Source organism: Pogona vitticeps, chromosome 6 (genome assembly GCF_051106095.1).
Source record: "Pogona vitticeps strain Pit_001003342236 chromosome 6, PviZW2.1, whole genome shotgun sequence".
Taxonomy (NCBI): Eukaryota; Metazoa; Chordata; class Lepidosauria; order Squamata; family Agamidae; genus Pogona; species Pogona vitticeps.
This window is the reverse complement of record NC_135788.1, coordinates 91,621,129-91,641,207: the sequence shown is the minus strand read 5'-3', so window position 1 is coordinate 91,641,207 and position 20,079 is coordinate 91,621,129. Positions and strand designations below refer to the sequence as shown.

At 43.3% G+C, this 20,079-nt stretch overlaps 1 protein-coding gene across 1 annotated transcript in view; it reads right to left on the bottom strand.

Annotated features, from left to right (window-relative positions):
- The window catches only part of THRA (thyroid hormone receptor alpha), a 134,847-nt gene that overhangs the window by 20,901 nt on the left and 93,867 nt on the right, over positions 1 to 20,079 (bottom strand). The window contains exon 3 of the mRNA XM_073004239.2: positions 3,803 to 3,864. Coding sequence (XP_072860340.1) covers positions 3,803 to 3,864 — 62 coding nt within the window. The remainder of the gene's footprint in view (positions 1 to 3,802; positions 3,865 to 20,079) is intronic.

Here is a 20,079-nt window from a genome sequence, read left to right as displayed (position 1 = left end):
CAGTCCCCTTAGGAGTCAGTTGTTAATCCGTTGTTGTTACAAAAACAAAGGAAGCCATGTTGGTCCATAAGAATAAAATAAATTTAAAAATCCACAGGCAGATAATACCTTTATCAGACAGGCCAACCACAAATCCACAATAGTATTACAATAGTATTTCAAGTTCTCCTAAACATTCATCAGGCAAGGGGTTAAAATTTAAAGAGGAGGAGAGAAGTGTCATGTGCCAAAATTTGGCTGGATGTTTTAAACCATAAGGTCTTCCACATATACAAGCACTAATACTCTCAATGTACTTCAAACTGATTCTTAACTTTAAGCTTAAGCTCCACCTTTCCTTATATGACAGCTATGTTCTTTGTCTTCTGCTGGATGCCTGGGAAAAAACTTGTTTCACCTAAGACAAGAAGGAGACATCTGAACTATTATTTTTCTTGCCCATCCAGAGATAAGTCCCATTAAACCCCTTGGCACACCTACTAGTAATTCATCAAGACTGCACTCTACATTTAAGTTAAATGGCAGATCTCATGGCTTAAGACATCTAGCCAAAATTTGCATTTTTATGCTTCTCTCTTCATTTTTTACCACTTTGTTTGATGAAGAGTTCTGGAACAAAGAATGATGGAACAAGTAATCATGTTCCCTGGAGACACCTGTTCTGCAAGGAGAACTAAGGGTCTTTAATGAATATTTCTCAGAACTTTTGTGGAAAGCCACTTGAGTCCAAAGTACTGTAGATATATGGAGTCAGTCAAATTGCTCTGCCATTTATGTTGTACCCCCACCATGTTTCCTTTTACATGGACCAGCACTCAAATGTCTTTGTACTTGAGACAGTTTTTCAATCGGACAACTACTGAATCAAAGTGATGCCGGATTAATGACAATGTGGAATGGATTTATCAATACTGTAGATTTAATTCATTCTATTAAAATGGCAAACAATGGGAGTCACCCAGTATTTGAAAATATTCATTTGTTTGTTGAGATTTAGTTCTTACAAGACAAATACTGACAAATTCCATTTATAATATGTGCATGGCTGTGTGTGTTTTTAGGACAGTATGAGCAGAACTCTCCATACCCATAACATTTCAAAGGGGTAGCAATGATGTCCGGGTTGTCACGCATCCCTCTTTCTTTTTCTGTCTCTGGAAAAAGAGGCTAGTCCTCACAGCTGTAACATGTGCTACTGCAGCATTTAAAACTCAAAGGAAAAAGTGAGCGCTTTGAAGACCTGACCATTTTTATGAGAGACAGTCAAATGCTTTTCGTTCAGGAAGTGGGGAGGGGGCTGGGTGGGAAATTGACTGAGTTGATGACAGGTTGAAGGGGCACAGCAGAAAAATTGCCCTGATGACTGAAGATCTGGCTTGACACTGACATTCACCAATACCACATAACTGTATCTTGCCCCATGACCCATTGTGGCCTCAACCTCTTGTATCCCCCAGCCCTTTGTGGTTTATCTTCAGCCTGCAGACTTTGACATTTAAGAACCGATATCCTGAGCTGCCCCGTGACCTCCTCTTCTGGGCCAGTGGAACAAAAAACATCAAAAAAGCTTCAACGGGTTCAAGAGGAGAGTTGGATACACTTCAGAAGCAGACAGTCATTTAGATACTGGTATCTGAATGATGACCTGTTTGGGTCAAGGCAGCCATTTTTCCTGCTACTTTTTCTTCTTTCCACAAGTTATGATCCAGGCATCAGTATGATTCTGCTGTATCTTTATAGAGAACCAAAACTTGGAAAAGTTTGGTTTTGGGACAAAAAAACAACAGAATCCCCTAGCCAGGATAGCCATGCTGATTGGGGGAATGCTGATTGGGGAATTCAAGATGTGGCCCTGGACATAAAACACTGATTATAATTGTGTACTATCAAAAGTCAATTTCAGCTTATTCCAATGCTTGCCAGGATATCCTCTGTATAAAGTAGTCAGAAGTGGCTTATTATTCCCTTCTTCTGGTGGCATGCTAAGACTGTACAGCTTGCTTTATGCCACACAGACTGGGGCTTCTCCCAAGAAGTACAGCAGGAAATCAAACTCCTGTCCCCTGGCTCTGCAACTTACTGAGCTACTGAGCCAGCTAGTGACAATAATTTTACGCTAACAAGTGAATTCTGAGATATGGAGACCCTTGCTGTTGACTCCTATCTACAAACTAGTCAGAAGTGGTTTCTTCCTTCTTTGTGGCAGCTTGCCCAAGGCTATGTGTATAGGCTGGCTCTTCTCCTGGAAAGGCACAGTGGGGAACTGAACTCCTGACCCTGGCTCTGTGGCCAGGTACTCCAGCTCACATGTAGCTGTGCAATGGAATTTTGCCCAATATGCAACAAAACCAAAAAAAAAAAAAAAAGCATGCTGATTATATAGCCCGCCCACCCACCCCCCAGTGCTTCAAGCACTCTGGGCAGTTTACATGTTAATTATGCAAAAGGCAAACCAAACCAAAGCGTGCTACTTATATACCACCCCATAGCGCTTCAAGGACTCTCTGGGCGGTTTACAAGTTAATTATGCAGGCTACACATTGGCCCCTCCCCCCACGAGCTGGGTACTCATTTTACCGACCTCAGAAGGCTAGAAGGCTGAGTCAGCCTTGAGTCGGCTACCCGGGATTGAACTCCAGGTCGTGAGCACAGTTTTGTCTGCAGTACAGCACTTTAACCACTGAACCACGAACAATGTATTATTGAAAATGTTTCTTAGAAGTCTCGGTAAATACACTGTTTTCATATCAAGGTCTAATAAGTAACCTGATTCCCAATGGAATAAACAGGAAAGGGTGAGTTCCCCAAATTATAACACCAAGGGATTCAGTGTGTGTGCATTTTTACATATTCCTTGAACCTCTACTGTATGCCCTGGCTCACTTGCTGAAGTGATCTGGAAGGTACAGTATTTGTTTTGTGAGCACGTGGCTTTGGAGGGCCTATTCTCTGCTTGTGGCAAACTGTGGTCTTGACTGAGTAGGATGAAGGGGTATTTGGGGGTGGATGATCTGTAGTTTCACGGGATTAGCAACTGTCAGTCCCAACTGCCCTTCTATGAGCCATTAATTGAAATAATTATTGGATAGACGCCACATTGCTAAGACAAACTACAACATCATATTTATGTGTCACCTAAAATTTCTAGTACATAATTGAAATTTGCCAATTCTTCCAGAGTGGGAACAACATGAAAAAGACTGGGAGCTAATGAGGAGTTGCTGTACCTCCACCCCACTCCCCACATTTCTGTCTGTCTTCTGTGTCCAGCCTTGGTCACCCCACGCCTTCCAAATTTGCAACCAAATAAGCTAAACGTGTCCCATCAATCATGTACGGCTCCCACAAGGGCTCACAGCTTTGTCTCCTGCCCGGGACAGCAAAAGCAAAACTGATTGCCAAATACCTGGCAGTCCACAAAATACAACCAGGGGGTTGTGTCTAGCTTGGTGGAATAGAAGTTGTGTAAGCTGGGCAGCTCCAGACATGGCCCATCCATTCTGTAACTATGTTCCAATTCTGGAGCCCCGCTGAAATAGCTGCGATCCACTGGGTAAATCTGACTGATTATTCAAGAATGCAAATCTCTCTGAGAGGTATCTCCTACTCTGCAAGTGGTGTGCTCTCACCTGGAAATGGGAGTAAGAAAATGAAGGACAAGTCCTTAAACAAGAATTGGATCTTTTCTTCGGTATGCTGGTGGCAGGCACAGAACCTCTCATACTGCCCTCTAATGGCAGGGAAGAGAGACACACGGCGATCGGACATCTGTAAACACTGTAGGGCCGGAAAATGTTCTTACCTGACATACTGCTTTTCACCGAACATTGGCTGCTTTTTCTTTTACGTTTCCCATCCGGCCACCTAGAAAGAAGACAATTGGGGTGAGGGGAGGGGAAAAAAGTGAATTCATGATGGAGAGAGAATCCAGAAGATTCAAGCTATCACTCCTCTTCCCCCTCACGAAAGCCTGATGGAATCGTACCCCCGCCTTGCGATCCCCTACCCCCAAAGCTTTCCCAACCACCACGGTTTACCCTCTCGCTCCACACAGCTGCATTTCCACACCCTTTAAGAAGCCAGGAGGCAAGGGCAGTACATGTGGACTCTCTTTATGTTATCTGAGACTAGCAGAAGTGGTTGGGGGAAGACGTTTCATCACACGCACAATGCACGCACGCGCGCACACATGTAGGGCTAACCTACTCTTGACCTAGGATTCCCATGCTATCCTTCACGCAGCCTCTGAAGCGCTGCCCCTTTACTACACTCACACCCGAAGAAAACCCACTGTTAACATGGGCCCTGTGGTGGATGTTGGAAAAGGGAAGCCAGTTCATAAGCAGCAACTCGGAACAAACTAAGCCAGCCCAACTCACCCTTCTTATACTCAAGTTTACAGTGGTTTGAAAAACAAGTGAAGTAGGAGTTGGTTGTATTGACACTTGATTTATGGTCCTGCACCCAAACCCTCAAAAGGTTTCTTTTTCGGACTGCCATCCAGTGGCCATGCTGGCTGGGGGATACTGGAAGGCACTAAACAAAAAAGGGCAACTTTCCCAGTCACTGCTTGTATTCTGCCATTTGACCAAGGAATCCAGAGTGACCCTGTTTTATTCGTACAACAAACCTGTGAGATAGATTAGGAGTGAGAGAAGCAACTGAACTACCCACCACAGATAGGGAATGGAATACCCCACTAACCACAGAAATACACTGGCCCTGAAAGTAGGACAGAAATGCATAGCAACGTACATTTATTGAGTGTGTTAACTGAACTCTAGGTGGTATGTGAAGACAGAAAGGTAACAGACCATACTATGATGGAAGAACTTAGAAAACTCTTCTCCAACCCTAGATGCATTAAGTTACAGCTCTCAACTTCCCCAGCAGCAGGGCTACTGGACATGCTGGCTAAGAATCTTGGAAACTGTTGTCAAACTCAGACACACTGGGATATGGGAGACTGGCTCTGAAATTAAAAGAATACATACTGTGTTTTCCCGAAAATAAGACAGGGTCTTATATTAATTTTTGCTTTAAAAAAAGACATTAGGGCTTATTTTCAGGGGATTTTTTTCATGTACAATAATCTACATTTATTCAAATACAGTCATGTCATTAACTTCTGGTTGCTGCACAATGATAGAAAGGGGGTTTCACTTAACTGGGGCTTATTTTGGGGCTGGGGCTTATATTACGAGCATCCTGAAAAATCCTACTAGGGCTTATTTTCAGGCTAGGTCTTATTTTGGGGGAAACAGGTGGTCATGTTCCTGGTTCACCTGGTATTCAAGCAGAGTATTGAGGTGTGTACAATATTGTTTGAGTGCATTTAAATAAGAGCTGACTGGATTCTGCACATTAGAACATGGATAATATAGCCATTTTTTTAAAAAAATATCATTATTAAAAAGCTGAGTTAAGCTATTTACAAGTTTAACCCAAAACAAATCAGCCAAGGCAATCTTTTCAAGAGCATCTCTTGCCCAGTGATAGGAAATTAGCTGCTAAACAGCCTGTGAATTTTACAGATGAGCAAATGCTTTAAGCACAGAGTTAAATATGTTAAGAAGCTGCATTTTTTCTTTTTTTCAATATGCAAGTTAAAGAACTAGATTCTTACTGAAAAAACAAATTATTGCAGAAAAGGTTGTTTTGAAAACAATAGAATGAAATTTAACAGGGATAAGTGCAGTTCTACAGCAGGAGTGGGTGGGGAATCAAACACACAGTTACAAGATGAGGGATACTTGGCTCAAAAATACTATGACCAAGAAGGATCTTGGAATTCTCGATCGTAAGCTGAATATGAAGCAACTGTGTGATGTGGCCGCAAAAAAAAGCAAATGCTTTTTAGGCTACATTAACAGAAGTATAGTTTCCAAACTCTGTGAAGTACTTGTTTTCCTCTAGTTGGCATTCATTGGGCCTCATCTTGAGTATTGTCCAGTTCTGAACAACATACTAAGAAGAATGCAGCAACAAGTTCAGAGACGGGAGATCAGGGACCTGGAAACCAAGTTCTAGGAGGAACAACTAAAAGAACTGGGCATGTTTAGCTTTGAGAAAAGAAGATTAAGGGGAGATAAGATAGCACTTTTCAAATTATTTTAAATGTCTTATTAACTAATGAAGGCTTGGGGAAAGGAGAATGATGATGAAAAATGTTCACATCCCGGGACACAGATGCCTCTAAGGCTTAGGTGCTGGTGCTAGAAATGACCTTACAAACACATTGTTTGTATATGTATGGTATAATCCAGTGGTCCCCAACCTTGGGCCTCCAGATGTTCTTGGACTTCAGCTCCCAGAAATCCTGGCCAGCACAGGTGGTGGTGAAGGCTTCTGGGAGTTGTAGTTCAAGAACATCTGGAGGCCCAAGGTTGGGGAACACTGGTATAATCGATTTGTACAGATATTATACACAGACTGATAACGATTCTGATAATAATACTAATAGTTTGCTGTCAAATCAGTTCTGACTTATGGCAACCTCTTTCAGGGTTTTCCAGGTAGAGAGTACTCAGAAGTGGTTTACCATTCCCTTCTTCTGGGAGCATCCTGAGACTGTGCAGCTTGCCCAAGGCCACATAGACTGGCTCTTCTGAGATGCCCAGTGGGCATTTGAACTCCCAACCTCTGGCTCCAACGCCAGATTTAGGGTGCACTAACACTACTGAAATAAATCAAGTGATAGATCAGAGTTTCTGAATTCAGTTTACAGTCAAGTGATAGTCATGTGGTTTTCAGGTCAGTGTGGGTACCCTCTTGGGAAAACTTTTAGTTTGTTTTTAAAATGTGTTGTCTATTGGTTGTGAGGACTCCAATCATTGCAGAATGACACACTGTTAGAACAGAATGAGAGGAAAAAAGGAAGGAACAGCAGTCTGGGCTGAAACTGACCAGAGACATTGACTAGGCTTGCAAAAGAGGGAGAGACACATGCATAAACACAAACCATGGAGAAGGAGAGAGCACATGGAAGGCATACCAGTAAGTGGTGAACCCCATAGACACAATGTATACCAACAAAGCTGTTCAAATATGTCAAAACAGTCGAAAATAAATTGATTTCATAAGTGATTTAAAATAAATGACCCTCTTTGCAGCCAAGTAAAATATTTTGTTTTCCCACCAAAACACATACTTTCCAGGCAAAAAAAACACAAAACCCTGGGCTTCCATGCATGTCACATAGTCACCTTTTAAAAAAATTTCAAACATGCTAAACCCAATTCAAAAACAGTTTTTCCCCACATGTAACTACAGTCTCCCTGAGAAATCCAGCCAGCTAAAGACTCTGATATAGATACTAACACAACTACATCTTCTAAAGATACCTACTTATATGAGTACATATACAGACCGAATGATTGTTTTCTTATCTTTTCGGCAAAAGCTGAAATATTTATTATTCAAATATAAAATATTCCCTTGAAACAACATATTTTTGCAATTTTACAATTTAAAAAGAACAATGACTTTGTTTGGGGATAACAATTGGGTGACAACCAAGAGGTTGGTATTGTTGTTGTTGTTTTTTGTCACAGCTGAAGAAGGTTAAAGGGCCAATTTCTTGTTGAAGAGGAAGTTTGGCTATATTTATATCTGATGTCACTTCCCTTCCACTTCATCTTTTTCCCCCCTTGGCTCAACACTGCAAAAGATTTTTGCATGCTTGATTTCATTTTTTATACATATTTTTTTTGCAAAGGCCACTGAGTCATATTTCCAAATGAACCACTAACCAACTACCCCAGGATGACCCATATGAGACCTGGCCCTTACTGATTCCTTACTGAATCTGTACATAGAAATATAAATGATTGGGTTATACATGGAATGTCAACAGAGAATGTCTACTGCATAATACTTAATACATGGTGAGTATATCATATTAAAGAAATGATTTGAATTACAACCTACATGAGTTACACAGAAATAACATAGTAGATACAGAACACAGAAATAACATAGTGGATAGTACAGAAGCAACCCTTTCTCCCTAATTTTATGTGGCACTCTGCATGTATTACACTAGGAATCAGTAAGGGCCAGGTCTCACATACAATACCTCATATTCAAACTGGCACAACCCAACCTTTCCTAACTTATTGAAAGGGCATCATCTTGTGGCATATTGCTCTCCCCACTTCCATTCCTATTGAATAGGAAAGCAATGGAAGCAATTCTCCCAAAGCCAGGATGGTACAGTGAGTGGTCCAAGCTGGGCTAGAACTGGGGAGACAGAACTTCAAATATTCACTTGGCTATGAAAGCGACTGGGTGGCTTTTTTCTCAGCCAGACTGCTGTGAGAATAAATATAGGGAAGAAGACCATATATGCTACCTTGGAGGAAAGGCAGGGTATCAATAGAGCAAATAAATAAATTCAATGTTCTGGGGAGGGAGGAAGCAGGGTTCAGATATTCAGCCTAAAAAGGAGCTGGGAATTTCCCACCCTATACAATAGGCGTACGGGGGACACACAGTGATGGGTGATGTTTATATCAGCTTAACTTCCAAACAATTTTAGGATTAATTGCAAGCTGAATAATCTCTCTCCCCCTTCAATTTCAAGAGGATTGGGGGGGAAGGGAGAGAATTACATTCCAGAAGGCTATGTGGATTAGGCATGAAGGCTAGCTCACATGGGGGAGGGTTGATTAATAGACAGGATTTCAAGACACATGTAATATTTTCTGAAATGACTGTAAGCCAGTCATCAGGGTTTGCTCTTTTTAGTATAAATTTGTCGGGGAGGGGGAGGTGGGCTAGTCTGTCTCACTGAACGCAGCCAAGAAGGTTTAAAGACTAACCCACTTTATTTGGCATTATTTTCAGTATCATTTTAACATATTTATTGAACACCACCTAAAATTGAGGCACTTAAAAAAAACAGCGAACAAGCATACTAATCAAGCACCAAAATGACCAGAAGCCATGCGTGCCTTTTTCTTGGATCTCCCCAAAATCCTACAGTGACTGATATCTCTATAGCAGTTATTTCAGTAGCGTGCAATTTCAGCCTACAAAATTTTTGCTTTTAAATTGGAACAAGAGGAATTATTCATTTTTGACATTTGTTTGAATCATAGCCTTCTTTTTTAAATAATAGTATTGTTACCTGGCCTCAAACTGAGTGAAAGGGAAATCTGTGTGCATGAATAGATGCGTCTCCACAAACTTTTCCTAGAAAAGACAAAATGTCCTACTTCTGCCTAGATTAAGAACAACTACAAAGGGTGACCTCAGTGGCAACTGAGCCAATTGGCTGCCAGTGCTGCAGGTCCCCCCCCCCGCCACATTTCCCCCCCACCCCACACTGCTGCCCCTCTGGCTATGATTCTGCTAACAGAAGGGGAAAGATGGAGCAAAAAAGATACCTAGTTGGGATCCTTTCACATATGGAAATTAGATCAATTTAAATAGCCAAGTCACTTGCACAATACCTTTAAAAGCCTGGTTAATAAAGGAATGTTTACAGCAGCTTCTGGACTCTGGTGGGCTTCTTTGGCCCCACAGCACTGAGGCCATAACAGGAAAGTATGAAGTATGAACACAAAATAAAGGAAGCATGCACTGGGTGAGATGTAGACTAAGAATTGGGTGGGAAGGCAAGAAGAACTATATAATATAAAAGCCTTTAAAAAGCAAACCAACAAGACGCTACTCCACGGTTACAATGAAAAGGTACAAAACAGAATGAATATAGACCCAAAAATCATAAGCACATAAAGTGTAAGTACTAGAACACTTAATGAGAAATGAAAAGTACAGATTGTTACAACTATTCATTCAAAGTAAGATAAATGGAAAAACAAGTAAAGGAAAGAGAAGAATGTATTGGCTCAAGAGTCTGGATGCAACACAAGATCACTGTTTGGAGCTGCCACATTCAAGGTCAAAACAGCCACGATGACATCCAACCTCTGGTAGGAGAGAAACAACAAGAAGAAACACCACTGTTTCCCAAGAAGGGAAACCTACAGGACAGATACCCTCCTCCCACTGCAGAAAAAAACCCTACCAACCAGGCACTGGAGCAGGTGTAATTTCATTTACTGAGTTTTTAATTGACTGTAGGGTAGTGAAGGCCAAGACCTAGAAGTGTCACAATGCTTTTAATACAATCCCTTGGAACTCTCTGTTCATTACATGACGCTAAGTATATGTTTTCTACAATGTGCAGGATCTGCAACCAGCCCACCTCTCTGGTAAGTGTGCTCTTATCACAAGTGTAGCCAAAACAAGCCCTTTGCTAAATGTACACATCATATCTACACATGTACGCAATGCATGAAGCAGCCAAGGAGAAAAAAAAGAAAGAAAAGAAAGTGGGGGAGAACTAGGGAAGCACAGTGTTCAATTAATAGCGTGTCCTCACACACTCTTTCTTTCTTTCTTTCTTTCTTTTTTTCTTACTCACTTACTTACTTACTCACTTACTTACTTACTCACTTACTTACTTATTTTATTAGACTTATATACTGCCCATGGACGCCACACTGTTATTCCCGCTTTCTCTGCTTCACAGATCTTCTGTGGTAAGAGGAAAATAACTAGAAAAGCCAGTCAGTGGGAAAATCTGTGAGGGTTACAAGTTGAAGGAAAAGTTGTTTGAAACCTTTAATATCCCATGAATAAGGCAGAACAGTTGCACAATAAGAGCCTCATCTGGAAGTACCTTATATTTATTGGCTTGATAGCAAGCAGACATTTCATAGAAAGCTACAACATGATTGTCAGCACTTTCTCCCACCAGGGTTCCTGCACTTTTTGTTTTAACTTCCACTGAGGTGCTCCAGTTGTGACTGGGTTATGCCAATTCAAACAGCAGGCAAAAGCTGACAGGACTTAATAGTCCTCCATACAAAAAGATATTCCCTGTACTTCCTGTTCAAAGAACTAGATTTCAGGGAGAACAGCTTTAATCTAGCCTTTCTCCAGCCATCCGTGTGCAGGAAATATTTTGTTTTTGCTGTGAAAGAGCACTGTAATGATGTTTACCACAGCAGTTAGACCCATGCCTTTAGCAGCTGTACAGCAGACATTTACAACCAAAGTATAAATTTTAGCCAGCATAAGTTTACTGCTTGAATTATAGCAGCAAGAAATGAAAACTAGAGTGGGGGGGGGGGAACTATGATTAAAGCTGTCACTTAGGGAAGTGACCCAACAATAACACACACTGTTGATGCGTACGTGCAGCCTTCGAACAAACACAACACATCAGCATGTACACAACGCAGCTTCTAAAAAAAGACCATAAACAGTGACTGCAAAGCTGAGGGAGAAAGCAAGGCTGGTACTACCAGGTGGGTGTCCCCCTCCCCCCCTCCTTGCAAAAGCACTCAACAGGATGTCCTCTTGTCCATGTAAGGGTTGTGGGCACGGCTTGTACCAGGAGCTCCTGGGACCAGTGCCAGACCAGGCTCTGCCATTCCTCCACAATGACTGCATGATGCTGCCTGACTCCCCTCCTCCCCTCCCCACGAGGCCAGCTCAGCACCTGAGGACAGCCTGTGCCCATCACAGCAGCATGAGAGAACAGGGAGAATCCTCTTCTCAGCATCTGGGATTCCCTGGGCTCGTAAGTGGGTGGAAGCGGAGGGTGGGGTTGGAGAGGAGGAGGAGGAGGAGAAGGAGAAGAAGGAGGAGGAGGAGGAGGAGAAGAAGACGGAGAAGAAGGAGGAGGAGGAGGAGGAGGAGGAGGAGGAGGAGGAGAAGAAGGAGAAGGAGGAGGAGAAGGAGAAGGAGGAGGAGGAGGAGGAGAAGAAGAAGGAGAAGGAGGAGGAGGAGGAGGAGGAGGAGAAGGAGGAGAAGAAGAAGGAGAAGGAGGAGGAGGAGAAGGAGGAGGAGGAGGAGGAGGAGGAGGAGGAGGAGAAGAAGAAGGAGAAGAAGAAGAAGAAGAAGAAGAAGAAGAAGAAGAAGAAGAAGAAGAAGAAGAAGAAGAAGAAGAAGAAGAAGCAGAAGAAGACAGTGTGTGTGTGCAGGATGCAACCAAATGCTTTCAGTCTGGGATCCAGCTAGGAAGGTGGGTGAGCTCTGTCCTTCAGACCCACAGGGAGAAAGAAAAAGGTCAACATCTTTGAGCAGATGCTCCTTCCTGACACCTGCCAGGTGTTACCTAAGCTGGGACTGGCACTGGGAAAGCCAAACTCACTGCCAGCATAGGAGAGGCAAACACATAGGAGAGGCAAAATCAAAGTTCAGGAGTTCTTACTTACTCCTTGGCCCCTTCCTTCATATGAACCTACATCAAATCACTTCACACCACACGGGGCACTTGATATTCATTTTCCTGGAAAAACGAATACGAACTGCAGCGCCACCCCACCTTCCCATGCAGCCAACCACTCATTGGCTGAGTGGGGAGACTCCCCGTCCTGCCTCCGTGCTGCAGTGGTCGGCTGCACAGGGAGGCGGGGAAAGTCCGCCCAGACTGCTTTCATGATTGGCGTGACAATGATGACGACGGAGCCAAGTGCTGTACAGAGCCTGCTAAATGGCCTGGCTGGTTTTTTTTGGGGGGGGGGGGGGGTTTGGGCTTGGAAAAATTAATACCAAGTGCCCATGCCTACTTTACACTAAAGACAGCAGCACAGAAAGCTGCATTATACTGAGCCAGGCCCTCAATCTCTCTAGCCTAGGACTGCTGACATTGACTGGCAGCAGCATTTCAAGACTGTTCCAGGTCCAGCTGGGGACCCCAGAGATTAATCCCAGGATGGCCTGCATGCAATGCATGTGATCTCCCACTAAATGCAGACCCCCGCCACAACTCAGCTTGGGTGCTGGTCCACTGAATTAACACTCACTGCTCTACCTGGCAGTTGCCCAAGGTCCCAGGCAGAGTTCGAGATACCAGAGATCCTTTTAAACTGGAGGAGCTTGAGGTTAAAATGTGAGCTTCTGCACCTCTTGCCTATTATGTGAAATTTCTTAAGATGAAAACTCTAAACGCAGGGTGCCTGTATCCTAGTCAATTTTACTCACAGCTGAGGAAAAAAACGTTTTTGGCCGACAACTACCAGAATCTCCCAGTCACTGTGGCTTGCTGAAGAATTCTTGGAATCCAACAAACAAAACAAAACAAAACTTGCAAGCTCTGGCTAGATATACTGCATTCTTCAGGGCCAAGGAATCAACTCTCTGGTGGTTTAGATTCCTAGTCTCTCTGTTTCAATTCACCACATCCTAATCTGTACATTTCCCTTCACAGATTGCTGCCTTGTCGTGTTGAAGGGGCTTGAGTAATTCTGAAAAGCTATGGGCTATGCCGTGCAAGGAAACCCAAGATGGACAGGTCATGGTGGGCAGTTCTGACTAAACGCGATCCACCAGGAGCAGGAACTGGCAAGCCACTCCAGCATCTTTGCCAAGAAAACTGCATGGACAGAAACAAAAGGCTAAAAGATGAGCCCCTGGAAGATGAGCCCCTCAGGTCGGAAGGTGTCCAACATGATACTGAGGAAGAGCGGAGAACAAGGACAAGTAGCTCCACAGCTAATGAAGTGGTTGGGCCAATGCTGAAAGGACGCTTAGCTGCAGACATGCCTGGAAGTGAAAGGAAAGTCCGATGCTGCAAAGAAAAATGCTGCATAGGAACCTGGAATGTAAGATCTATGAACCTTGTTAAGATGGATGTGGTCAAATAGGAGATGGCAAGAATAAACATTGACATCCTGGGTGTCAGTGAACTAAAATGGACAGGAATGGGCAAATTCAATTTAGACGATTATAATATCTACTATTGTGGGCAGGAATCCCGTAGAAGAAATGGAGTAGCCCTCATAGTCAACAAAAGAGTGGGAAAAGCTGTACTGGGATACAATCTAAAAATGATAGAATGGTTTCAATACGAATCCAAGGCAGACCTTTCAACATCACAGTAATCCAAGTTTATGCACCAACCACCAATGCTGAAGAGGCTGAAACTGACCAATTCTATGAAGACTTACAACACCTTCTAGAACTGACACCAAAGAAAGAGGTTCTTCTCATTACAGGGGATTGGAATACTAAATAGGGAGTCGAGGGATAAAAGGAACAACAGATAAATTTGGCCTTGGGAGTTCGAAACGAAGCAGGGCAAAGGCTAATAGAGTTTTGTCAAGAGAACAAGCTGATCATCACAAACACTCTTTTCCAACAACAGAAGAGGTGACTGTACACACGGACATCACCAGATGGTGATGGGCTTTACCGAAATCAGATTGATTATGTTCTCTGAATCCAAAGATGGAGAAGCTCTATACAGTCAGCAAGAACAAGATCTGGAGGTGATTGCGGCTCTGATCATCAGCTTCTTAAAGCAAAACTCAAGCTTAAACTGAAGAAAATAGGAAAAACTGGGCTAGTCAGGTATAATCTAAACCAAATCCCTTATGAATACACAGTGGAAGTGAAGAACAGAGATAAGGAACTAGATTTAGTGGACAGAGTGCCTGAAGAACTATGGATGGAGGCTCATAACATTGTACAGGAAGCAGCAACAAAAACCATCCCTAAGAAAAGGAAATGCAAGAAAGCAAAGTGACTCTCCAACGAAGCCTTACAAATAGCAGAGAAGAGAAGGGAGACAAAATGCAATTGTGGCAGCGGGGGACCCCCAGGAGGTCTCCAATCGCAGCAGGGAAGCCCTGGGAGACCTCCCCAGGGTCCCCCGCCACCATCAGAGACCTCCTGGGGTTCCCTTTTCCTAACTGTTGGGGCGAAAGGGCAGCCTCTTCGCCACCAACAGTTTGAATGGAATGAAAAAAGGCAGGGGAAATTTGAATTTACCGCCCTTTTCCCCTGCCTTTTTTCGTTCGTAGGTCGAGGCTCCATTCGCAAGTCAATGCATTTATTTGCGAACGGAGCTGTTCGTAAGTCAAAATGTTCGTAGGTAGGGACGTTTGTAAGTCGAGGTTCCACTGTACTGTGGAGGCTCATAGAGTGTGACCCGTTTGGAGCGTTGATATCTTCTAGACGGCTGTCTATCTTCTATCGAGATGTCAAAGACCCAAATGGAGTGGTGGGTCGTATGGGATCAGCACCAAAGTGACCTGTCCGGGATGTATGGTGGTCCTTCCTCAACCTCTTACAGGGAGGAGAAACGTTAGGTGCCCAGTACACAGAGTCAGAATTGCCCATCGAAATTGAGCAAACTGTAGCTGGAACGTGGTGAAGCAGGAAGTATGGTGATTTCCGTGGTATCGATTGGTGAAGATGGAGAGTGTGCCAGAATCGGAGATGGAAGCTGGTCAGAGGGAGGGAGAAGGGACTCCTCCGGAGTCTACATGTATAGTAGGCTGATCCTGTGGTAATGGCTGATCCAGTACCGGTCTGTGTGGATGGGGGTCAGTAGTTGATTTCTTTCGCTTCTTTGATTTAGAATGCTCTGATACTGAGGGGAACTGGTACGGAGGTGGATTTAGTCAAACTGGGAGGTTTGGATTTAGATTTTTGTGAAATTTTGGAAATCAATTGGGTTGATGGAGAAGCAGAGATTGACCTGGAGATTGTCTTGGAGGTTGGGAAGTATGGGATGGTTCCATAGTTTGAACAGGTTATAGGGACTTCTCTCAAAGAAACAATCGAAGACACTGTTGCCTTAATTTGAGGGCTTGTTTGGTAAAGTTCTTACAAAACTGACAATTGGAAGGTTGGTGGGATGCCACAGGAAGATTGGTGGGATTCTCAGAGGCAGAAAAGACAGAGATTGTGGCCATCTGAAAGAGGGACCTTATTGGAGCACGAAGTACATTTCTTGAAAGGGGGAAGGGGGGCCATAATTGGCGGGGAAAGGGAAGGGGGGCGGATTAGGAGAGATTGTAGGCGGCTCTTACAATTCCCTTGACTGAAGATCGAAAAATCAGTAGCTTATAATATTTTCCTTTTCAGATAACAATAAGACGAACGGCAGCTCGATGAGAGAAGAGACCTCAGCAGCGGCAAAAAGGAACTGAGGCAATTACCAGGACGAGCGACCCACGTGGCCTAGGGGGCTGGACCTGGAATAACGTATCATAAAGCTCTAGAATATTCCAGAGACCTCTGCGCAGGTGCAAATTAAACCCATTAGTGTTCATACACAGAGACCATGAAGAAGAACCTGGAAAACTCTGCAAGGGTGGAGGACTGAATAAATGGTCCACCCTAAGAAGCTGATGGATATAACAGTAGGTGGTTTTCTCATTGGTCTTGGGTAGGTTGCTTGTCATCCCTGCAGACAATTGTGTAGAAACTCTGGTTGATCTCTGGAATGGGAAAAGACCAGAGTGGTGGACAGGATTACTCCTAAGCATCCTTTCCTCGTGAAAGAGAGGCAAGCTGGTTTTATAGGGACCTGGTAGTAATGTGGGACTGCAGTCCACTTTATATTGGACAACTACTGAGCTGTCTCTAATATTTCACTTTTGGATAAGGAACTGGAGCATGTGGTTGCTTCTCAACTCCTAGTGGTCCCGAATGAGAATTATTCTACATCTATTATTACCTGGTTTCCGGTTTGGTTATGGGACACGTGTGGCTTTGGTGGCTGTGGTGATGATATTCACCAGGAATTGGACCTCTTCCCCTGCTGGATCTCTCCGTAACTTGGTATACTTCTGGGCCACCTCTTTAGTATGGGACTTTTGTGTAAGACACAATTTTACCTCAGAGGCTCCAGTTCTTTCTGGAGGAACAGATTCAGAAGCTGCAACTTCTGTTCAACATGTGGGGCACTGGTGTGACCCTCAGGATTCTTTTTTGTCTCCCATGCAACTTAAAATATAAATGAAACTGTTGGCACAGGTTGTCTGGAGTTTTGATGCCCCCAACGTGCAGATAACATTCAATTCTATTCCCTTCTTTTCATCCAGGAAGCTATCTTAATTCTAAACCAATTTCTGGTATCAGCAATGGACTGGATGAAGGTAAAAAAAGTTGAAGATTAATCTAGACAAGGTACTAATTAATCTGAGGTACTCCTAATCAGCTGAAAAGCTGAGTGGGGAAAGGGGATTCAACCTGTGCTACATGAGGTTATGTTCCCCATGAAAATGGAGGTTCATCACCTTGGCGTACTTCTTGAGATCCATCACCTTGATACCCAAATTGGGCACGGAGTGAATTTACACAGTTAAAATTAGCACAGCTGGCACATGGGGTAACCAAGGATTCCTGAACTAAGATCCTACTTATTTTGTTTTCTGAATCTGCAACATGCCCAAACATTGTGCTGTTGATGGGAGCCAGTTACAGTGAGAATGGCAACTCTACTCTAATGACTTCACTTCTTTGTCAATCCATTCCTGAACACAGTTCAAAATGCTATGACGAAACCCAAAATGGGCTGGAATCCAGGGTACCTGAAAGGCTGTAATAAGCCTCTTTGGGTCTTAAGATCTTTAGGAGAAACCTTTCTTTCTGTCTCACTGCCCTCAGAGGCATATGTGGTCAGTATCAAAGAGAGAGCCTTTTGGGTGGTGGCTCCAAGGCTTTAGAAGATCCTGCTGAGAAAGGCTAGGGTGGCCCCTCCTTTATGTGCTTTCCATGATAGGCCAAAACACTTCTCCTCAAACAGCACTTTGGCCACTGATTACCACCAGTCAATGGCAGTAATTATTTGCTGCTGCTGTTTCAAAATGACATAAAATGGTATTAATTATATGTTATAATTCACTAATGTATTTACTACTGTATTTACTACTGTTTTGATATTGTAATTTATTGTTTGTGAGTTTTTTTTAGTTGTACCTATTTTTAAACTATTTGTAAGCTGCTTTGTATCCTGCAGTTGAGAGAGAATTCATAAGCAAACAAATAAACACATAGGTCTGTCATTCAGTCCTTTCTCAACCATAAGCCTCACGGGGTGACCTTGGGCCATTAACGCCCTCTTGGCCTAATCTACCTCACAAAACTGTAGCAAGGATAAAAGAGGGTGAGGAGGTGAACCATGCCTGCCAACTTGAGCTTCTGGAAGGAAAAGTGATTTACTGTATAAGAACACAGAGTAAATATACACACAGTCAAAAACTTGTATGTATTGTTGCCCCACATATATATTTAGCTATAGTTTTTTATACATATTTAAAAAACTATAGCTAAACAGTTATACACTTAGGGCAAGTTGTCATCTATGTCCACATCTGATTTTGAGCAACATATGACAGATTTATTACTCAGTACACTGACAAGATTGACCACAACTTTGAGGACATGTGTTAGGATAATATCTTTGTTTCTCCGAGGAAAGACCTTGCATGCATAGATGTTACAACCTATGAATCAGCCCTAACTCCCTTTATTAGGAACAAGAGACAGAGCACAGATATCCTGGTGCTCTCCCCTCACAATTGTTGTAGCTGGAGTTGACAACCATCCTCAGAACTACCAGAGAAATTTAAAAAGAATAGCGGTGAATACCTTCAAGCATTCTAATTTTACATTTCTAGGGGAAAGCATTATACTCCAATAGAGTTGTGAGTAAATAGCCCCCAATTCTTTTAACTTTCAAAAACAGCTCCCTGTCCGTCGGGTCTCCCCCCTCCCCCGCTTCACACAAACCACTATTAGCACAAGAGAACAAGAACCAACCCTCTTCTGCGGTTGCAAAATCTAAACTTGGCACCTCAAGGTAAGCAAGTCAATGGTTCTTCACAAGCGTTTAAACCCACATTCATCACAGAGTTTGGAGTTCCAAGAACAACATGATGACGAGCATTCCAGAAATACACATGATTCATCCCCCATCATCAAAAGTCAGAAACTCCTTCCTTACTTTCTACATTACTGAGCTGGTGAGAGCTCCTGGGAATAATGTATCATCACTTCCGTGGAACATTACCTGGTAGGACAATGTTTCTAAGCATACGCAGAGCAGATCTCCCTCACAAAACAGAAAAACAACAACAACAAAAATAGAGCCCTTCTGTCTCATCCAAGATTACCTAAAGGCTATGGGCTCCATGGGGTTTTTAATTCCCAGTAACTCTTATTTCAGAAATTAAACACCAATCAAAAGACAATGTGAACAGAAAAATGAGTTTAGTTAGTAGATTTGAGCCTACGTTCTTTACCCTTCATCTGTACAAACACAGGGCACGCAAGGAACCAATCCGGTCCCTCATTTCCCAGTAGATGCAAGTCTAGTAGATAAGGTAAGGACAGGTTACTTACCTGTAAACATGGTTCTTCAAGTGGATCTCTATGAATCCACACCAGTGGGTTAAACAGCGCCTGCGCTGGTCCTCTCGGAATCTTCCAGAGTTATATGGAAAAAGTAACAAAGTTTAGATTGCCCTGCATAGCGCATGCTCCGCCCGCCAAAGCCCCAATTCCATATGCCCGCCACATAGAGAGAGTTGGACCTCACTCAACAGTGACGGACAAGTGGGGAGGCTGGGCGGGATGTGTATATTCATAGAGATCCACTTGAAGAACCATGTTTACAGGTAAGTAACCTGTCCTCCTTCAAAGTGGTCTCTATGAATCCACACCAGTGGGTGACTAACAAGCTAACTTACAGGCAGGTGGGCCGTCACTGCAGGATTGATGTTCGTACCGCTCTCCCAAACTTAGTTTCATTCTTGGCCCGTAGGTCCAGTCTATAATGTGTGATGAAAGTAGACACATTGGACCAGGTAGCTGCTCTGCATATATCAGGGATGTCAACTCCTCGCAGCAGGGCCGTGGATGTGGCAACAGCTCTAGTGGAATGAGCTCGAAGACCCTCAGGGAGAGGCTCGTCCTGCAACTCATAGGACAAAGAAATGGTGGAAACCAACCATCTGGACAGAGTAGACGATGAGGCAGCAGAACCTTTACGCTGACCGTAGAAGCATATGAAAAGTCTTTGAACTTTTCTAAATTCCTTGGTTCTTGAAACATAAAAAGACAGTGCACGCCGAATGTCCAAACAGTGGAGCATGCGCTCAACATCGGAAAGTGGATTTGGAAACAGTGTAGGCAACAACAAGGGTTGATTAACATGAAATTCTGAAATCACTTTGGGAAGGAAGGAAATATCCGGGTGTAACACAGCTTTATCCTTGAAAAACTGAAGGTAGGGAGAATCCACACAAAGTGCTGCCAACTCACTAG